Source organism: Vulpes lagopus, chromosome 8 (assembly GCF_018345385.1).
Source record: "Vulpes lagopus strain Blue_001 chromosome 8, ASM1834538v1, whole genome shotgun sequence".
Lineage (NCBI taxonomy): Eukaryota > Metazoa > Chordata > Mammalia > Carnivora > Canidae > Vulpes > Vulpes lagopus.
This window is the reverse complement of record NC_054831.1, coordinates 43,794,771-43,816,999: the sequence shown is the minus strand read 5'-3', so window position 1 is coordinate 43,816,999 and position 22,229 is coordinate 43,794,771. Positions and strand designations below refer to the sequence as shown.

Genomic DNA, 22,229 nt, shown 5'->3' with positions numbered 1-22,229 from the left:
TTTCTCAGGAACCAGAAATAAGCTTTTATCATATAGAGTCCACATGCATTTTTGTGGATTTCTGTAGCATCAAATATTAAGTACCACTAATGAAATTATTTTTATTATTCTTATAGAAAACCCAACCATTAATACACATTTTTCCCTGACAAAAGAATGAGACTCCTCATATACCTATACAGAATACATAAAATGTAATGTTAAATTTTTAAAATAGAGAAATTAGAAGAGTGACTATAGTATACTATCACTGGCGGAAGGGGAAGGGGACAAAATGTATGTGACTGTATTATGTTACTTGTATGTGACAGAAAAGTATATTAGAAACTGGTAACACTGGTTACCTCTGGGAATGAGAACTGAGTGCCTGGGGATACAGGGCTGAGGTGGAGGAGAATATTTACTATTTTACTATTTGGATTTGTTTTGTACCTTTTGATTTGGAAGTAAATACATTATTAATAATTTTAGTGACATTTTATTTTAATAGAGTTGATGCTGTCCTCCCATACTGAACACCAAAGAGTCTAGGCCTGAAAAACAGTATTAAGCTCTTCTCCAACATATTAGGGCAATGGGCAATATGAGGCTTCATTTAGTCAAAAATATATTTAAATGAGTTTACTTTGTGCTAATCTTGACAACTTCCCTCAATACTTCCATTGTACATCTAAATGCCAGCTTGTTTGTTATAAAAATATGATCATGTAGTTTTTTTTCAATAATGAGTGTGATATTTTTACACAATAAGATAATACGGTCATTTCTTGGAAAAGCAAAATTAATAGTCAGACCGTAAAATTAACAGTAATCACATGAAGGCCAGATAGCTCTACAAAACCTTTTCTCAGAAAGCTAACCAACCTATACAACATTATAGCAGAAGGATTACAACTTATGGTAAAGATAAAATATCAGATATATAATATCAAAATGAAATTAAAAGCATACTACTAATTCAAGTTATTATTAGCATTATCCTGATCCTTATCACCAATGAAAGGAACTGAAAGGAGATTAATCAAGAAAAACAAAAGATTTCTGTATCAACATGAATTCATTAAAGTTATTCTGATATACAAAAACAGACTAAAGAAAATAGCCCCACGTCAAAATGCACAAAATTTTAAAATAAATTATTTGCTATATACAGAAAAGATGATGTTTGATAAAGACAAATAATTTTCTTCCTTGTTCAGGTCTTTAGCATATAACATGAAATATGAAAAAGTTAGCATAAATGTTTCTAAAACAGAGATAACAAGTCAAAGTTTTTAGGGTAATTTAGCTTCGGCATGATTTCCAAATCACTCTGATTTCATTCAAGGCACTGGAACTAAAATTACAAATTTGGATTTATGTAAAAATGCTAAATATATACAAAGCCCAGATTACAAGAGATTAAAATAAAAATAGAATGCAATGCTTAGAAAGGGTAATAGTAATTTAAAAGGTAGAAAAAAATATGAAATATATATTTTAAAAACAATTTAATCTGATATAAAATTAGGTCAGTGATTATATATGAACTATAAATTTGCGCTTTATATATTGGCTATACTGTACCGGTTAGTACTGACAAAATTCCATATACTTCAGCAGTATCATAAACAGAACTCTAATTTTCAACCCGTAAACTGACAGAAACATCTATTACCTATTATCAATAAGTATGATTTTATATGTAATTACTTATTAACAAAAAAGTTTCCTAATACTAAATGTATAATGTCAAAAAATATTATAAATTGTTTGATTTCTGAATTTAAGTTAGTGCTAAACATCTGAATAATCAGATATTTTCATATTTTAACCATTCATCAATATAGATTATACTGATTCAAATTCTGAAAACATATTATAAAATGATCCATCTCCAAATGTGAACATTCTATAAAATCATTATTATGTGTTTTTTAACTATAACATATGAAACAAACATTTTTTTTTCTTTTTACCTCAAATATCTGTGCAAACTGGGTCTCTTTACTAGAAAATATCGCATGGATACAATGAATGGCGTATTTGGCTTGGCGGGGGGGTCCTTTTTTAGATTTGTGATGTAAAACAGGAAGCAAAGCTCTAAAAAATAAAAAAAAAAATTAAACAAAAACAATAAACCAGAAATATCAGCAAGACTCCACTAAATACTTTACAGTTTGTATTCTTTTTTTTTTTTTTTTAATTTTTATTTATTTATGATAGTCACAGAGAGAGAGAGAGAGGCGGAGACACAGGTGGAGGAAGAAGCAGGCCCCATGCACCGGGAGCCCGATGTGGGATTCGATCCCGGGTCTCCAGGATCGCGCCCTGGGCCAAAGGCAGGCGCCAAACCGCTGCGCCACCCAGGGATCCCAGTTTGTATTCTTTTAGGTAATGTTTTGTAAGACCAAAAAAACATCTACCTGAACTCATTTTCAACTGTCTCTAATTCTGTTTTATAAAAATCTACATTAAAAATGTAATCCAAACACAAGTTTTTTTTTCTTTTTACTTAACAATTCTGAATAAAAACATGGAAGGTAACCCATTTCTTAATGTCATTCCCTTTAGCCTTTTCTCTTTTATTCTCACTGCTATCACTCCAGCTAAGCTGCTGCCACCTTATATATATATGACCACTATAATGGGACCTATACTATTTGTTTTTTAGTCTCTTCCTGCTCTGATTCATCTTTCACTTCATACCAGCACAATCTACATAAACGGAAATCTGACTATAAAACCTATACAAATTAAGTGTTTACCTTGTTTCAGGCATTATTAGAAGTCCCAAATGCTTGCCTTCATGCTATCAGCATATTATGAACAAGACAAATGACAATACACAAATTAGTAAAATATGTGTTATGTCAAATTATGATAAGAGCTATGGAGGAAAATAAGGAAAAAAAAAAGAGGACAGGATAGAGAGTGGAGAGGGGTGTGTGAGTACTACAATTTTAAAGAGGGTAGTTACAGAAAACCTTTCAAGTAAAGTAACATTTGAGTAGAGTTATAAGGGAAGTAAGGAGTGAGTCATGTAGCTACCTGGAGGAATATTCAGATATGGTATCATTACACTACACAAAAACTTAGAATGAGTACTGAACATAGCAGGATCTCTTGGCTTAACTATTTATTTAAACATTTATCTCACAGTGAAACCAACTTCTGAATCTACCTTCTTGCCCAATACAAACCTAGTATTCCAGTACTAAGAAATCATATATACAGAAATTCATCACAATAATAACTGAGTGTCACAAAAGATGCCAGCAGCAAAGTATAGTAAAAAGACAAGTGACAAATTGAAGGGAAATTCTCCATTTCGTTTCACAGAGAAAGGGTTAATATCCCTAACGTAAAGACTTTCTACAAGCATAGAATGACCAGCAATATCATGGACAAATGGGTTGGACATAAAAAAACAGAAAGTTCCTCAAAAGTAAATATACAAATTAACCTGTGATGTATGAAAAGACGCTTACCTTCACAAAAAAAGATATAAATTGAAACTATACTAAGAAGACTTCTGCTTCACATGATAACAGTGTATCTGAGATGGGACATTCTCTCCTACCTTAAGCAGGCAGAAAACAGACAAACATGTTAAAGGTTTTAGACACTGGACAACAAGCAGTACATGACTGTAATCCCTAAAAGATGGGAAACAAACTAGAAGAGTCCTACACCTATCCTCACTTACTGCATGCAAGGCTCCAGAATGCCATGTTAGCCAGAAGTAACCTTATACTTAGAGCCTGGTGGTCACATGGAGTTAAGGGAGACTGAGATGGAACTTGAGGCAGCTCTAATTTCTAGGGCAGAGTACCACACGGAAGAGAGCTGCAAAGACAGCAAGAGAGCTTGAATTCTGGAGATGCTCAGAGGGGATTGACTGAATAATGATCAGTTTACCATGGCATGAGAAAAAAAAAAACCAAACAAACAAACTACTGGAGCCCAGGAAAAGAACACTGGAAAGCAGTAAGCCAAAAAGTTCCCTAACACACATAAGGCTGCTAGTGATTCATGTTTCCACCAGCCAGAGTAGAAAGACCTTGTAATACATAATCAGGAAAAAAATTCATCAACAGAAATAGCCCCAGAAATGGCACAGGTGAAAAACTTAGAAAAGACATTAAAACAGCTATTATAAACATGTTCCATATGTTCAAGAAGAAAACATGAACATGATGAGGGCAAAAATGAAATACATAAAAAAGACCTAAACTGAACTATTAAATATGAAAAACAGAAAACCCGCAATGAAAAATATACCAATAGGATCAAAAGTAGATTATATGTTACAGAAGAAAACACCAGTGAACTTGAAGACATAGTAATAGAAACTATGCAAAATAAAACAAGAAAAAAAAAAAAAAGAACAGAGCATCAATGACCTGTAAGACAGTATCAAGTAGTCAAAAATACATGCAACCAGAGTCCCAGAAAATAAAGTGAGGAGAGCAGAACAGAAAAAGTATTTGAAGACATAGTAGCCACTATTTTTCCACATATGATGGAAATAGATCCATAGTCCTCAAAATCTCAATAAGCCTCAAGCAGAAGAAACATAAAGTAAACCATTCCAAGACATGTCATTATCAATTTGGTAAAAACAGCAATAAAGAAAAAAATTTTTTAAACTATCCAAAAAAAAAAAATACACTTTACAGAGACACAGAACATACAGAGGAACACTTCTCATCATAAACTATGCAATCCAGAAAATAATGGAGTGACATCGGTACTAAGTGAAAATATCAATCTAGAATTCCATTCTGAGAAAAAATACCTTTCAAGAATGAAGGCAAAATAAAGACTTACTTTTTTTTTTTTTTTTTCAAAGAAAAACTGAGATAATCAATTACAAGCAAAACTATACGGGGATGCCTAGGTGGCTCAGTGGTTGAGCATCTGCCTTTGGCTCAGGTCATGATCCTGGGGTCCGCGCAACAGGCTCCCCCTGCAGGGAACCTGCTTTTCTCTCTGCCTATGTCTCTGCTTCTCTCTCTGTGTCTCTCATGAATAAATAAAATCTTAAAAAAAAAAAAAACAAAAACAAAAAAACAAGCAGCAAGCAGAAGTATATAATAAATATTAAAGTTATTCAAGAAGAAAATGATACCAGTTGAAAATATGGCTATCTAAAAAATGGAGACTGACAAAAATAGTAAATGTGTGTACACAAATAAATCTGAGCATATTTTAAAGAGACAACAGTTAATTAGTCACATTTGGAAGACGCTAGTAACTAATGCACTATTTTGAACACTGTTCAAGAACACACACACAAAAAAAAAAAAACCCCAAAGGATTTAATGTGCTTTTCCTAAACAGATGTAACGCTGGGGAACCAGAGAATAGATAAGATATTCCTGTTTATAAGTGTTCAGCTAATAAATGAAGAAAGAATGACAGAATATCACAATTACTAAGTATCCATCAGTTCCAACATCATAAAAAGAGAAATAACCAGATATCATGTGTCTCTTGATAGAAGAGCATACCACCATCTATAAAGTGGTCCTGTAATAACAAAAAAGTTGAGCTAGAATCCAACCAGGCCTCTGCATTCAACTATCTCGCTTTACAGAAAATATAAGGAACCCATTAAAATATGCCAAAGGCATACATAACAAAAATCAATATATGTGAAACTCTGCAAGAGAGTTTATCAAATACAAAGCGACAAAGAGAATTGGAAGGGGAGCCTACAAGAAATAAGGCACTTTAAGAGATTTAGCAACAAATAACAATGTGATCTGATTTTTTTAAATTACATTTTTGGGAAAACTGGATATTATTAATATTAAGCAATTAATGTTAACTATGTGATATAGGCATTATGTTTATTTTTTAAGAGTTCTTATCTTTTAGAGATACTTAGATGTACAGATGAAATATACAATCTAGCATTTGCTTTCAAATGTAAGTGGAATAGGGAGTAAGGAGAATTATAAATTAAAAGCAACTGTTTAAGTTATTCATATATAAGCTAGTTGTTGGATACATGGGAGTACATTATAATATTCTAGTTACTTCTATATATGTTTGAAAATTCCAATAATAAAATGTATAAAAATAAGAGTCTCACCAAACTATCTTATAGTCTGTGGTTTGTAAGCTTCTTTATGAAATGAAAAAATATCTTTTGGTAACTTCAGAAACTCCCTGGATAAAACATATCTTCTCCTAGATCAGACGTGCCAATACAAACATCCATAATCCCTTTTCTTAGTCATCAAGAGAAAATTACAGGTAACATACATGTAAAAAGCAATTCTGGCTGGAATTTTTAAAGACAGAATGAGAAATTTTAAGCTTATCCAATGTTTTGCATACCCATTTAAATAAAAAAACAGAAACAAACCAAAACAATAAACAAAGAAAAAACACTTTCAAGGATTCTGAAGTACTAGGCAGAGTCTGAGATGTTAATGAAATGTCAATGAAACAACTATCCTCTGATTGCTTTTTCTATTAATAAGTTCCTATTATAAAAAATACCTTATTTCCCATTAAAGTGATTTTTCAATTCAAGGTTGTTTTCGTCCAATAATGATACACATGCAGAACATGCAAACAAAACTTTAGTGGTCTAAAAAACCACTAAGGAAAACTCAAAATTCCACTACCCTGAAATAATTACTGTTAACATTTTGGTGACTATAGGTCTAAAATTTCTCTAATCATACATACATATATTAAGTAAATGAGGATACAAAATACATAGTATTTGGAAATATTTTTTCACTAACAATGCTGGAGGGAACCTCCTATGTCAAGTATTGCTAAATGCTAATTTTAAAAGGTCATATGGCTCTTTAGTGGATAGCTACATCACAACTAGTCTAATCAATTTCCTACTAATGAGCATTTAAATGTTTTGGATTTTTTGTTTAATCTTAACAAAACCATGAACATCCTTATGCTAGTTATTTAGTGTTTCTGGGCTTTAAGCCTCCTATAATTTGGTCTGAGATCCTGGCACTGTAAATCTGAAATTATATTTCCTAGACTCCCTCAAGAGCTGGTTTCCCATTAGGTTTTCCCAATAAGAGACGCCAGAGCTTCCTTAGGTATTCTGTGCAGTAGTTACACCACCCCTCCAGCAACAGCTAGGACACTCCTACTGTGTCAGCTGGTTGGGCAATACTGACAGGGCTCTTCCATCCACTGGATAGTCCTTAACATCACTTTTCAGTTGTTGCTCCAGCCCCAAAGGTGGTAGCTGCTTCCAGCAATTCATCATCTCTGGGTTACCAAAGCACCTTGTGGTCTTTCATTCTTCAAACATATGTACTAATTTATTTATTTATTTATGTTTAAAATACCTGGTATGGTTTCTGTTTTTCTGACTGCATCCTGACCCACATAATCATTAGGTAGGTATCTTCTCTATCTCTAGGATAAGTTCCTGAAAATGAAACTGCAGTGGTGAAGACTGCATTCATTTCAAGTTGGTATATATTACATTACCAACCCAGAAAAGCTGAATCAATTTAAAATCCAGTCTAGAGAGCATCATTGGAATGCTAGCTAACATTGGTTACAGCACTTAAGTGTTTTTATTTCTACTTGCCTTGATTAGTATTAGTAGGCATAAATGTCTTTTCTTGATTTGAGGGACCAGAGGATTTCCCGTTCATTCCTTTTGCTAGTATTCTATTCTTAAATCGATTATATTTCTATAAAGAGTCTTTATACATTAGAGATATTAACCTTTTCTAAGTTATACATATTGAAAATACTTCCCCAGCATGCCATTTGCATTTCTAACTTATTTCATGATTTTTGCTTTCGTCTAAACGGTATTTTCCCTCACTAAAATATAAGGGCAGAGTCTGTTCATTTCAAAAGAACCTTTTATACTCTAGTAACTTATATACAGTAGAAGCTCTATGAATGTATTTCAACAAATGGATATTTAATAATACAATCCATCAATATTTCACGATTTGGTACTAGCATCCTTTCACCCACCAAAAAAAATTACAGAAATGTGCTGGTTATTAATACTTTATTATTATATATTTAAAATCTTTGAAAAAAAAACAAAAAAAAATAAATAAATAAAATAAAATAAATCTTTGATAATCTTGGACTCATCTCAAATATATGAAGAATCAAGATAAATCTACATTGATTCTTGCCTTCAAAATATTTTATCAGTTATTTACTGGGTAATCTAATTTTTCCTTATTTTTCTGTTAAATATTATCACTCCTCCACTCACTATTATAAAGTTGCAAACTTCTTGAATATTTTACTAGGTCTTCTGGTTTTCACTACTACAATATTTTCAGAATGGTTATTAGTAACATATAAGGAAAGCTCTGGATTTTTACATAGTTTGGCTATCTTGGTTTTGGTAATTTTTCAGTAGATTCTCTTGGATTTTCCATTACATACGGTAATTTTGCTTCCTCCTTTCCAACACTTGTATCTCGTTTTATTTTCTTACATAATTATATTGGCTAATGCTCCTAAAGCAATGTTAAACCATAGCAGAGATAGTGTATTTTCCGCATTTTGTTCCTACTTTAACTGGGAATGCTTCTAGTGTTTACTCTATGATGATGCCTATTGGTTTGAGACAAATTATGTTATAAAGGCATTTATCCCAATTTAACAGGTTTAATTATAAATAGACTCTTTTTAAATCAGAAGCCCTTTTTAGCATCTATCACAATGTGTGTCCTTTTCCCTTTACTCAACTATATAGTAAACTAACAGGATTAGGCTTACTAATACCAACCCTCCTTGTTTTTCTGAAATAACCACATTTGACCATAACATGTAACATTTTTTTAAAGATTTTATTATTTTAGAGAGAGAGAGAAGAGAGAGAGAGAAACAAACACAAGCCAGTGGGAGGGGCAGAGGGAGAGCAAACACCCCACTGAAGAAGGAGTTCAGTGTGGGACACACTGGATCATAACCTAAGCTGAAGGCAGCCACTTACCCAAATGAGCCATCCAGGTGCCCTACTTTTTAAGATTAAAAAAAAAAAGATTTATGTATTTGTGAGAGAGAGCATTGGTAAGGGAGAAGGAAGGCAGAGGGAGAGGAAGAAGCAGATTCCCAGCTGAACGTGGAGCCCTACATGGGGCTGGACACAGGGCTCAATCCCAGGGACCTAAGACCTAAATCAGACTCAACCGACTGAGCCACCCAGGTACCTCAACCATAGTATATTTTTGTTTTACTATAGTAAAACTCTCTTCTTACTGAAGTTTTACTTACAATTTTTACAGCAATATTAGTAAGATCTGTCTTTTCTTTTGAGGGAATATCTGTTATCCACTTTTAACACTCCTGCTATCTTGGCTTTATGAAAGAAGTACTCTGAATGCTTTTTCTTCCGTCTATGCTTTAAACAACTAAAAAGAATCAAAATCTTTGGCTTCTTGTAGATGCGAAATATTTCCTATAACACACACTTTTACTGGCACTTTTTATTAGTTGATATCTATTTCAATTTTTTATAATTACAGCCTAATTAGGTTTTCTCCCATTATTCTTGAGCCAATTTTATTTACATCACCCTTTTAAAAAATCCAAGTTTTCAAATATTCAAAATATAGACACACCTAAAATTTAAATACTTAAAGTAAAATGATGAGAAAAGACAACTCAGATAAGCAAACAAAAAGAAAACAAAATTTGGATTTAGGGGCCTAAGAAAAACTGAATGTAAAGGGAAAAAGTACATAACTTGGTAGACAGAGTTCACAATATAAAAGGGATAACTAATACTTTCCCGAGTCTTTACATCCTAAAGAATGTTCATTTGTCCTTAAGCACAATTTGGCTACTCAGGAAATTCTTCAGTTATATTCTTTTTTCCCATGAAAACTCTCCAGCTGTTGAATCATTAACTTCAGAAATCTTACATGGTTGAAAGAAGTGAACCTCTTTTTTCCATTGCACATAATACATTTCCTTCTACTACTGATGTTTGTGAAGTCACTTCTGTAACCCCTGAAAATTCAGTAAATTCCACCAGAATATTTTCCTAAAATGAGTCCTCTTAATCTCCAGATTGACATTTTTACTCATTCTAAAACAACTTTACTATTATCATTTTTTTAAACACTATTTTCCATTCTCCATTATTCTGTTGTGTTTTCTCCACAGAAGCCAATTAGGGCTTTTCACTATCTGCAAATGATTTTCTTTCATTGCCTTCATTTCTATGCCCACTATTTCTACATTCTACTCAATTTCGTCATGCTCTATTACAGCTACATTTTCAATATTTTGTTTACTCTGCTCCTTACTCTGCTTATAATAAACTATACTTTATAACACAAACATGTTCGTTCTTCTTTATCCTTACTCCTGCCACTTCCTTTTTTGTATTTTTTGTTGTTTTTTCTTGTTCTCTTATTTTTCCAGGTATCATTTCTGCTTAACTTCCTTGGCAGTTTAGAATATTTAAAAATTTTTACTAGAAAAATTCAATTCTTCCAAATAAAGATTATCAGCTTTCGTTGGAATACTAAAACACCTACTTAGTTTCACATTTTATTAATTTATTTGTACTCTGTTAACTCATTTTTGAATAGGAGAAATTCTCTGGCTTTGCCATTTAAACAAAAAGGCAGATAGCATTTCCTGATGACTGAATCCTGGATGCCTCTCTTAAAAAATTAACATCATAGCTCTCAACTCAATCAGTTGGCTAAGTAAAAGTAGCATAGAGGAAGGAGCTGGGACTAAAGGCAGCAAGTCCTTTATCTCTGTGTAATTTCTCTCCAAATCTACTGAAACCCTACCAGTGATGAGAATTAACTCCGCCTGGACTACGGCTATATCCTAAGCTTTAAGAGGATTCTTAGTTTTGGCACATTCAAACTAAGTCTAGGGGTGATCCAGACTCCTGAAAGACAAGAGTCAGAATAGAAACCACAGCACACCCATCATTTTTTTTTACTAGGTTTAAGCACACAATTTTTTTTCTGTACCTATAAAGTTGGTAAGACATTTGCTTCACAATTCTACTTTAAGCCTTACCTCAACTCTAAGCTTTGCTCCTCCTAAGGAAAATAGGTCAGTCCAAAGAAAAATGGTGTGACCACGAAGTCTCTCCTTTAGTTCTATGACAGCAGAAATTAGGCTTTCCTTATATCTCTCAAAGCCTGCCCATACCTCAATCTCCTCTAAATAACAGAACACTTACTATCCATTCTGTTATACCCGAGTCAGGAAGATGTGTATTAAGTGTCAATGTTCTCACATTCAATTCAGTCTAGATGACTTATTTAGCACCAATTCTGTCCAGTTTGTGGCAGCTTCTACTTAGATACATTTTTCTTTTGGTTCTTCAAAATTATTTTGGCGAATTCAAGGAAACACAATAAACACTATCATTTTTCCTCAAAATTGACTCACCCATTTTAATAACTTAAAACATAATCTGCATACATATTTTATATCCTGGAAGACATAAACTATGAGCCACTTCATCAAGAATAGTGCGTGCACACAGCGGGTATTCATTATCAGTTAATTTTCCTCATGAGAAACATGTGAAATATACTCACTATATAAATCAAATAATTTTAAGTACTTCAATTCTATATTAAAACAGCATGTTTTAAAATGCCCTCATGTTCTAAAATGTCCACCTTTTAACCTTGCTCTTGTAATTCTCCTATAAATATATCTAACAATATTTCCTTAAGATATAAAAGATACTAGGAAAGACAGTCTAGAATAAAAATAAAAACCTCCAGTGAATAAATAAAATTAAAACTTGCTCCAAACCCTAAAATATGAAAGGAATTGTGCCATTATAGATACGGTACCACAGGCATTCAGACAAACAAGCCTAAATTCAAATCTTCACTTTGCTACTTGCTAGTTATATGATCCAAACCCATTTACCTCAAGTGAGTATCACATTTCTCATTTGGAAGATTTGGATAATTTCTACACTTTACTAAACTGTTACAAGGTTTAAATGAGATAGTACAGGAAGTGGGCATTCAATCAGTAATATAGTTATGCTTTGTTTGTGTTGATCTCCAAACTTTGATCTCTGATCTGAAGAATCACAGTATATTCAAAAGAAAATTCATGCTCTGCATCCACTTAAAAATTAAGAAGTCATTTTTTTTTCCTTTTGAAGATTTTATAAATGTATTTGATAGAGAGAAAGAGAACATGAGCAAGGGAAGAGCAGAGGGAGAGGGAGAAGCAAGCTCCCGACTGAGCAGGGAGCCAGACACGGGGCTCAATCTAGGACCCTGGGATCATGACCTGAGCCAAAGGCAGGCAACTTAACCAATGGAGCCATACAACTGCTCCAAGAAGTCAGTTCAGTTCTAATCAAGTTTCTTACTCTTGTCAAAGAGAATATGATTAAGAACTTCTGGTATGTTTCAATGATCATTTAAATAATGCCTTTGTCCGGTTTATTAATAGTTACTAGAATTAAGTTCATCTGAACAAAAGGAGTAACAAAAAGTATACCTGAGATTTTAAGAGCTATCTTTGTCCAGTATCTCTCTGAGGAAAAGGACCATAGGCAATTCTTCCAACATGAAGCATGCTCCCTAATCACAACTAACTAGACCAGTGGCTAAGCCAGAAATAATGAGATACAAGTAAAACTAATCACCAATGACCATAGCAAGATGAGGAACAACTATCAGATAACATTCTACAGGAATAGGGAGGGGAGGTGAATATAGAGAAGTAAAGCAGGGATCCCTAGAAAAGACTTCTTGTTTTGAGCTATTCTATCTAGAATCTTGATTAATCAATCAGCATTAGAGATCCCAAGGGTAACAGCACAATTTTCAATTCTTGGAAATACTGAAACACACACAAAAATACACTGCTGTTAGGAGGTTTATTCCAAGCTTCCCTGAGACAAATAAAGCACAGCTTCTTAAAATCTTCAATTCAATACCTCTAATGACAGAGAATAGTGAAGAGTCCTCTGCAGAGCCCAGTTGAAATTCCTTTGAAATTTCCCACTACACCTTAAATTCATGTGAACTATTTATTCTATGCATGATATATCAAGAGAATGTTTCACTATAAAATTGTTTTCATTAGAATATTTAGGCAATTAAAAAGAAATACCATGTTTGCTCCACAGTTTTGTGCATCTTCTAAAATGCCAATCTGTGCTATCCCCCAGGAAATAAGAATCTAAATTGAATGGTATAAACTTAAGATAACCTAGATATGATTTCCTCAAAACTTAAAAGATTCCAACTATTACATAAATCAAGAAGCAGGGATCCCTGGGTGGCGCAGCGATTTGGCGCCTGCCTTTGGCCCAGGGCGCGATCCTGGAGACCCAGGATCGAATCCCACATCAGGCTCCCGGTGCATGGAGCCTGCTTCTCCCTCTGGCTGTGTCTCTGCCTCTTTCTCTCTCTCTCTCTCTCTTTCTGTGACTATCATAAATAAATAAAAATTAAAAAAAAAATCAAGAAGCAGTAAATTATTTTTCTATTTTCCAGAATATTTATCAGAATAAACTTACGATCTGATGTGTGGGAAATCCTCTTCAATTTTGCTTCCTGTGTTTTTAAAAATTTGGAGTGCAGCTTCTGCTACTTTTTCATCATCCATTTTCAGACAAGCCAGAAGAGATTCAAATGTTTCAGCAGAATGAAACGAGATGGGATGTGTAAATGAGAGTACCTTAAAAAAAAAAGTCATAAAAATGATCTGTAAACCCTTTCCATCTTTATAATATAAATCTAAAATATTACATACTGGAAATATTCAAATCAAAGTAAATACAAAAATAATTTGCTAACAAGTACATGAGAGCACTATAAATAAAGTTCTAAACTTACTCAAATATGTAACAGATTCTAGTTAGTGTTGGAAGACCACATGATCTGATGAAGTCATTTCTTTCAAACGTAAATTACATGTAAAAATAATGTTACCCAAAATTAATTTAATTTGGTTAATGTTTGGGTTTTTTTGGGAGGAGGATGAGAATAGGAGAAAAGCAACAAGAAGACAATTTAATAAATTAGCTCTATTCTCCTAAATAAAGGTCATTAGAAGAGACTAGCTAATAACATTTTTTAAAAAGTTATCTAGAGGAGAGGATAAAACAACAGATCAAAAAGCTACCATAATGTTACAATTATCAAATCAACCTGGTACTAACATCAGAAGAAACAAAACAGAGAAAGTAAAAGCTTTTTAGTCCTAGCACATATAAGAATTTAGACTATATAGAGTATAATAGATTATAAAGAAGAAACAGAAAATGAAAATGGATGGCATTTTTAATAAATACTCCTGATAAAAATATGTAGCTATTTAGAGAAAATCCAATTAGATCCTCCTATATATATATCCTCCCACAGTATATACTTTCAAAATACATTTCAGATGGGTTATATTTCAGTTAAAACACAAAAACAAAAATCTTCTGAACAAGACAGTACTTTTAAGCTTAAAATAAACAACTAGAATCAAACATCCAATGTAAAGACAAGTAAGCATAGAAAAATACACTAAGCATAATGCCGTATTTGTAAGATTCAAAAATAAAGTGATGTTATTTAGAAATACATAGATAGACACAGATGATAAAACTAAAAGGACAGTAAGAGGATAAATAAACTCCAAATTCAGAACAATTATACCTAGGGGATGTGAATCAAGGAAAAAACTACTCAGGAAACTTCACGGTATTGTTAATACTTTGAGTTAGCATCCTATTTACTTTTCACTGTATTCCCTTACTATACTCTATAACTTCTATATAACAGAATACACTTTATTTTTTATATATCAAGTATGTCTTATAAAAAAGCAAAGGAAATAAACTCACTTAAACTCAGTTAAAAAGTACAGAAAAAAGACAAAAAATTGAGATGTCATTAGAAAATGAACACAGAATAAAAATAATGAGTTCACCAAAGGCAAAATGCTAATGATTAACATATGGAATTTATACCTCACTGCAGTAATTATAAAAATTAAAACATTGTTTTTACTTATCAGGTTAGAGATTACAAATCTCTTTAAAATTTACAATATTCCATATTTGTGAAGATAGGATAGGCACCTTCACTCACTACTGAGAATTATATACAGGTATAATTTTTCTGTAAAGGAATTTGACTAAATATCCAAAAATTTTGAAAATGATCATCCTCTTTACATTCCAGTATTTTTTTAAAAAGACATTACCATTAGCAAGAGATCTTAGATACACTTATTGTTGTAGTGATTACAGGAACAAAATTAGAAAAATCTAACTATCCAGGGAAATAGAACACCAACGTATCACAAAAGTAGACTAATCACCATTTCAAAAAGTAATGTTTTTTATATTTTTACTATGAGTCAGACACTGTGCTAGGAAACTTATGTACATGACTTAATTTAGTCCTCTGTTAGATAAGTGCTATTATCTCCATTACAGATGAGGAAGTGGAAGCAATAAACTTGCCCAAAAATATCAATCAGATCTATTTTTGACACTTTTAAACATATGGTCTTAAAAAACACGAATAAAAATGCTTATAATTTAATAAGGGAAAATAGTCAAGATACAAAATTGTATATATTCAGTCTGATCTCAACTATGTAAAGTGTGATTTTTTTTTTCAAAATTAGAGGATAACAAAATAGACTTATGAATATTTTCTTTTTTCTAATTTGTATTTTATACTTTCTAAGTTGTCAACAACTTAATAATATCAGTTGTTAACTGATATTTTTGTAATAAGTAAAAGGCGATAGTATATTTTAGCTAACAAAATAAAAGATAAAACGGAGTTTTAGGAAGAATTTGGCTCCATGTTTGGTAGGGCTAACACCTTCTTTGCTCACTAATAAAAACTTCAAATTATAATCTGCTATTTTAATATCATAATACTAGGCCCTATTATACACTTTAAATCTGAAAATATTTAGCTTATGTGTTAGAAGAAATGTACATTTTTTTTTTTAGATTTTATTTGAGAGAGAGAGCACAAGAGTGAGCACAACCAGGCAGAAGGGGCAGAGAGAGAGGGAAGAGCGGTCTCCCCACTGAGCAGAGAGCCCAACTCGGGGATCAATCATGCTTAACCAACTGAGCCACCCAGGAGCCCCAGCAATGTACATTTTCTACATTACCTAAAACGATCGAGAAAATTTTACTTTAGGTTCTATAATTTAAGAAGCAAATCTCAAGAATAAAAAAAAATATACTATATATGTTAAATAGTTATCTAATTAGGCACTTAATTTCACCGCAAGCATATTTACCTTAAGCAGTTCAAGACCTGCCCTGATGGCTTGATCAGTTGGAACACCCTCATCTTCATCATCTGCTGTTCCATCTATTGATTTATTCACTTGCTTAATAAGAGCACTAAAGCATGACAAAAAAAATTGTCATATTTTCAACTATTCTTTATTAGTAATGTCTAATAAAAATAATCCTTTATATTTTCTATATAGACCATATCCAAACACATAAAAATGTAACAAAGCTATTTCCTAAACATTACTGCAAAACAAGAAATTGTAATAGGTATTTTAAGATACTTCTTTTCAAAAATAGTATTTTCCCTTGTCCATTCAAATGAAGTCCAAATGGTATTTGATTTGCTATTTATTAATGTTACCACTATTTTCATTCCTGAATTTTCCATGGAAAATCTATGCCCCAAAACATGAATAGATTTTTTTAAATTATCTGAAAATTAATGCTGCTCAAGTACATAGAACAAATAGTGAAATAAAGGATAAATGGCAACATCAAGCACTTTCAAAATATTTGCCAAATACTACTATGTGCCAGGCACTATTAAAAGAGGTAGAAACATACAGGCCTATTCCTGAAAGGTGTAAAAATACCTGGATAACAGACATATAATAGAACTTCACTAGAAATTAGAATAGATCAAAAAGGAAACAAAAGACTTTGAAAGTTTCTTCTTAAAACAAGCTTATATTATTTTAAAATAAACATTTATAATACAATACCAATTATCTAAAATAATCATTCACACTTTTAGGTGTCCTTTTTATAAAAAACAAGTAGCACACATTAAGGTTAGAGACATAGTATTATATATTTTAAAATGCAGGAAAATTCAACTATTCAATGTTCCTTAAAATGTTTAGCAGCTCCATGTTTCTACAAAAATTTCATGAATTCAAATGTCAGATCAAGCTAAGAATAAATGTATCTGTCTCTCTTGCAAGTTCCTATTAAATTTATCATCCTTAGCAGCTGACATCTTTGAGAATGTTTTCTCTCCTTTTCTGCTCATTTTTCTTGATTAATCTATTCTCATAGCTCCAACTATCCCAAATAAAAACCTTCAACCTCAATTCTCGTTTTTTTAGCAGCTCCAAGGTTTTTAACCCAGATGTCCCACAGAATGAAAAATACCACATATCCAAAATTAAACTTACTATTTTCTTCCATGACAAAAAGCATGAATGAAGCTCTCAGTCTACTAAGGGAAGGCCAAAAATAAGTAAACAAATACACAGAAAATATAATCAGGGAACAACAATGACTAGAAAGAAGGCAAAGAAAAGAAGTGAAGTTCTTCAGCCAGGGTAGTCAGGAAGGACATGTCTAAAGAGAGACAATTGAGTAACAAAAAAACAGGAGTCAGTCATATAAAAATCTGTGAGAAAAAGTATCAACCTGGAAAAACCAAAGAGAATCAACTGAAAAACTATTGAAAAAATATTAGGAGTTCAGTGAGGTGATACTAACAAAGCACACAAAAAAATCAGTAGTGCTTTTCTATTTTCTTTTTTTTTTTATTATTATTATTTTTTTTGCTTTTCTATATTCTATATCAGCCAAAGTCACCTAAAAAAAACAGAGAGGAGAAAATCTACTCACACTGATAAGTTAAAATATATAAAGTAAGTTTTACATGCACAGAATCTGTGCATAAATTCTAAGATTATATGAAGGGGAGCATAGAGATATGAACAATTCCAGACAAATAATGGCATTTTTCACTAAATCTCTAATTGTACCAGGGGACCACAACTTGGCATGGGACAAGATTCAGTAGATGCATTCTATGGAGCAAGTGAAAAACAACAACAACAACAACAACATCTGGGAACAGCCAACTAATTTTAGGTGGACGGGAGAAAATGAAAACTTTCTCAACAAGATAAAAATGTTTCATTAACACTTCAAAAGACAAAGGAATCAAGTGAAAATTCAATGAGTCCAAATCATACAAGAATTTATGCTATAATATGAAAATATAAAAACATAACAAATCAATTGGGAAGGAAAGAATTTTTCAATAAATGGAGTTGATACAACTAGCTATTATTTTTTAAAAAATGATGGATATCTACTTCTACATTACACTAAAATGAATTCCTGACCACTTAAAGATTTAAGTGGAAAAAACAAAAATCGTAAAGGAAACAGATTATGTATTTATTGTAAATTACACAAATTTAAAAGGCAAACTAGGTTAATAGCTTCATTTTATAAAGCATTCTTACAATCAATAAGAAAAAGACAATTCCTCCAAACCCCTCTTAGAAGTTTTTTAAAAAGCAATTAACTAAGAAATACATGCGAAAAAAAATGTTCAACTTTATTAGTGACACACTGTTTTTAAAAAACAGAGTATCACCATTTACTTATGAAATGTCAAGGACTGCAAAGGTTAATGGCCACTATCAAGAAGAATTAGGTGCACTGGACCCTCACGGCCTGCTGGTAGGAATGAAATGTGGAATCCTTCTACAGACCTATTAGATAGTGTGGTGGTTAACCAAGAGTGCTCTGGAGCCAGACTTCTTGGGTTTCAATGCCATTCACCTCTTCCTAGCAATAGAGAGGATACTCAGCATCTGTGTAAGTCACTGTTTCTTACTGGTAAAGGGGGAATAATAGTATTTGTTTCACATGGTTAAGAAATCAATAAGTAAAACATATAGAATCATCCCAGGCACTTTACATGGACTAACTACTGCTACTTGTTATTGTTATACAAACTACTGACTGATAAAGACAAAGACCTGTTTTGGTCCTCAGTTTGACTATCCATACTATATTTTATTTGTGAAAACTTTCTCCATCTTAACTTTCAAAACACTACAGTAACCTGCTGTTCTTATACTCTTATAATTTTTCTATTGTTGAAAAACAAGATTCCAAGGTTCTGTCCCTGATCTTTTCATCTTCTTTCTTCTAGACAATCTCATGCTCAGGGAACAAATCAATTCTCACAGTTTCACATTAAGCTCAATTTGCCTTGATTTTTAAATTGTTTGTCATGTCCAAATAAGAAGCACATTAGCTACCTTTATTCTTTTCAAAATATTACTGTGTGCTTCATCATTTGGATCTGAGCTCTTATACTTCTGGCTTCTCATCAACTTTATTCCCCATTTCCAGTAAGATGACCCATTCTAGTAAAACCTTCCTCAAATATAATCTATCCTTTCTATCCCACCACCAGGATCCACAGAAAACATGTAACACCTTTACAATCTATCCATTCTACTTCCCTCTTCCTGTCCATCATTAATCATCCATGGTTCTCAACAGACTAAAGAATACAGTAAAAGCTCTAAAGTTAGACCTTAAATACTTTACAATTTGATCCCAACTACTTTTTTTTAGCATTATCTCATAACACTTTTACACCTCTCCATACTACAGTTTAAATAGATGGCAATCGTTTTCTAAATATCCTGTCCTTTCCTACCCAGTTTGCCTGGTTTATATCACTCTCATGCTTACAATATTCATTCTCCCAATCTGTAAAAACATTCTTCCTCTTAGGTCAAATACTACTCCTTTAGAGAAATCCTTTCAGCCCTCTGAATACTATTTGCATTAATTGTATGAAACTATAATATAATCTCCTGATTAAAACTCTTTATTCCATTACCAGACAGAGGGTTAAAGAAAAGCAAAAAAAGTATGCTTTGCCAATAGCTAACTACATTGTATTAAATAGAAAAAGCATGGGATTATTTATTTAATAAATGAGTTTCCATCTGATTGTCTTCCTTGTACTAATACAGAGGGTTCTGATTTTTGTTTTATATTTATATTTCAAACCAGAGAACCCTTTCTTCAAATGAAAAATGATGCAATAGGAATTCAAAGTGACTACTGGGTATCCAAACCAGGGTCCCACTATGCTGCAGGGGAACAAAGGCCAAAAGCTTACACCCTCCATCTTCCCAAACAAAAGAAATCCCCAAAAAGGGTTCACTGGGTACAGGATATTATTTAATTTAGAATCTAATATATCTCTAAAAGATACTGATGACCAGTAAATCAGAATGTTCTAAATATATATAACATATATATATATATATATTCAGTAAGCACTTTTTTCGACCAGTTGAAATAGTTTAGAAAATTGTTAAAAAAAAAAAAAAAAAGAACATTTTACATAAGGGAATGTAGTCATAAAAGGAAAAGTATTTTCCAAGATGTCAAAGTCAGGTGATATCAAAGCTGAAATGATGATTGTTTTAAAAATAACATTTTTGTTTTCAAATACCTGTGAAAATGCACCATATGCTGCTTTACAAATATATTCACCTAATTTTCTTCCCATGAAGGTATAATTACAAATTGTCTTACTTACATTACGCAAGCTAACTAAAAAGAGGAATTCCTGGTACACTGCTAACAGATAGAAACTAGGCTTAAATTGAAATTTTTCTCAACCAAATGAACAAGAAAAATTAAGTATACACAGATATGTACAGACAAGTACACATATATTTACATATACATATATGTGAACATATATAGATGAATGTGTAGCTATTATACATATACAAAAATCTATACAGATAAGTGTCTTGTGTATATCAGGTATTTAAAAACGACTGACTGAAGCTGAAGTGAATAGTAATGAAACTTTAATATTTTTATATACAAATACCTGATAGATTCAGTATCTATGTGCACAGGTGCTATCCTCTCCAAAAGAAATTTGATCATTTCCAGGAAAGGATTTGTAGGCTGCTTGGGGTTGCCCAACTTCTTAGTTATTTCACGCTGTAAGGCAGATTTTTAAAAAATATTACAACAATATGTTTAAAAAGTTATATCACATTAAAATGTTAAGAATCTAAAATAATTAAAATCATGTAATACTGGCATTGGCATAAACAAATCAGTAAATCCAAAGAGCAAACTAAATTAAAATTTTGCATATGAGAAAGGTAACATTTCAACCAATAGGAAAAATGATGGATTCTTCAATATATTGTGCTGAAATAACTAAACAAACATCTTGTTTTACAGACTAAAAACAGATCCCTATACCGTACATTATGCCAAAAACATTGCAAAAAGATAAAAGCAAATACAAAAGAATAAAACCACAGGCAACAGACTGAGAAATACTGACATTCATAAATATTTTCATTGACTTGCAATAGAATGGGGTTTTGTAAGAAGGACATAAAATGCAAAACCTCAAGAGCCTGCTAATAGACTCAGCTAGATAAAAATAAAACTATGGTATATAAAGGACATCACAAACAAAATAAAAGAGCAAACTACAAATGACAGGAAATTATTTGCAGCTTAATTAACATACATGTCTAACAAATCAATAAAGACAAATGTCATTCCAGAAGATTAAAAACACACAACTTACAACAAAAAAAATTTTAAATGGCTAATTTGCCCAAGAAGAAAAGATGGTCAGATGACTAGCAACCCAGAATATAAATCCTACCAAAATAATTATATTTTTCTTTGTTTTGCTTCTTTCCAACAATGATAGGAGCCAATATTGAATCTATCAAGAAATAATCAAGACTGTGAAAACTTACTTGGCTATAAAGATACTAAAGTGTTCTTTAAACAAAAGCTGGGAAAAAATCTGTATGTGTAATACAAATGGACTATTCAATAATTATGGTACATATATTCAATAGTAGTATGCTACATTGCTATTAATACTATAAAAGGCTAATAAAAATAAGTAAATTACACAATGCTGTATGTATATGATGATCTTATCTTGAAAGATATACACCATAATATTAAAAGCAATTATCTCTAAAGGATTGTAGTTTATTGTCTTTTTTTTGACATTTCACATAATGAATATAAATTTTACATAAATGAATATAAATTATTTTATAAAAGGGGTCAAATTTTGACATAATGAAAATTATATAAAATAACATTTTACATAATGATTATAAATTTGGCATAACAAATATAAATTATTTTATAAAAAGGATCAAAAAAGGTTTGGGGGTTTCTCCAA

General features: G+C 31.9%; 1 protein-coding gene across 4 annotated transcripts in view; it reads right to left on the bottom strand.

Annotated features, from left to right (window-relative positions):
• PDS5B (PDS5 cohesin associated factor B) overlaps window positions 1–22,229 on the bottom strand; it is a 185,950-nt gene that overhangs the window by 49,196 nt on the left and 114,525 nt on the right. For all 4 annotated transcript variants that reach the window (XM_041766309.1, XM_041766312.1, XM_041766311.1 and 1 more), the window contains exons 17-20: window positions 20,886–21,001; window positions 16,240–16,345; window positions 13,496–13,656; window positions 1,959–2,082 (exon numbers count right to left, since the gene is read on the bottom strand). In XM_041766309.1, coding sequence (XP_041622243.1) covers window positions 1,959–2,082; window positions 13,496–13,656; window positions 16,240–16,345; window positions 20,886–21,001 — 507 coding nt within the window. The remainder of the gene's footprint in view (window positions 1–1,958; window positions 2,083–13,495; window positions 13,657–16,239; window positions 16,346–20,885; window positions 21,002–22,229) is intronic.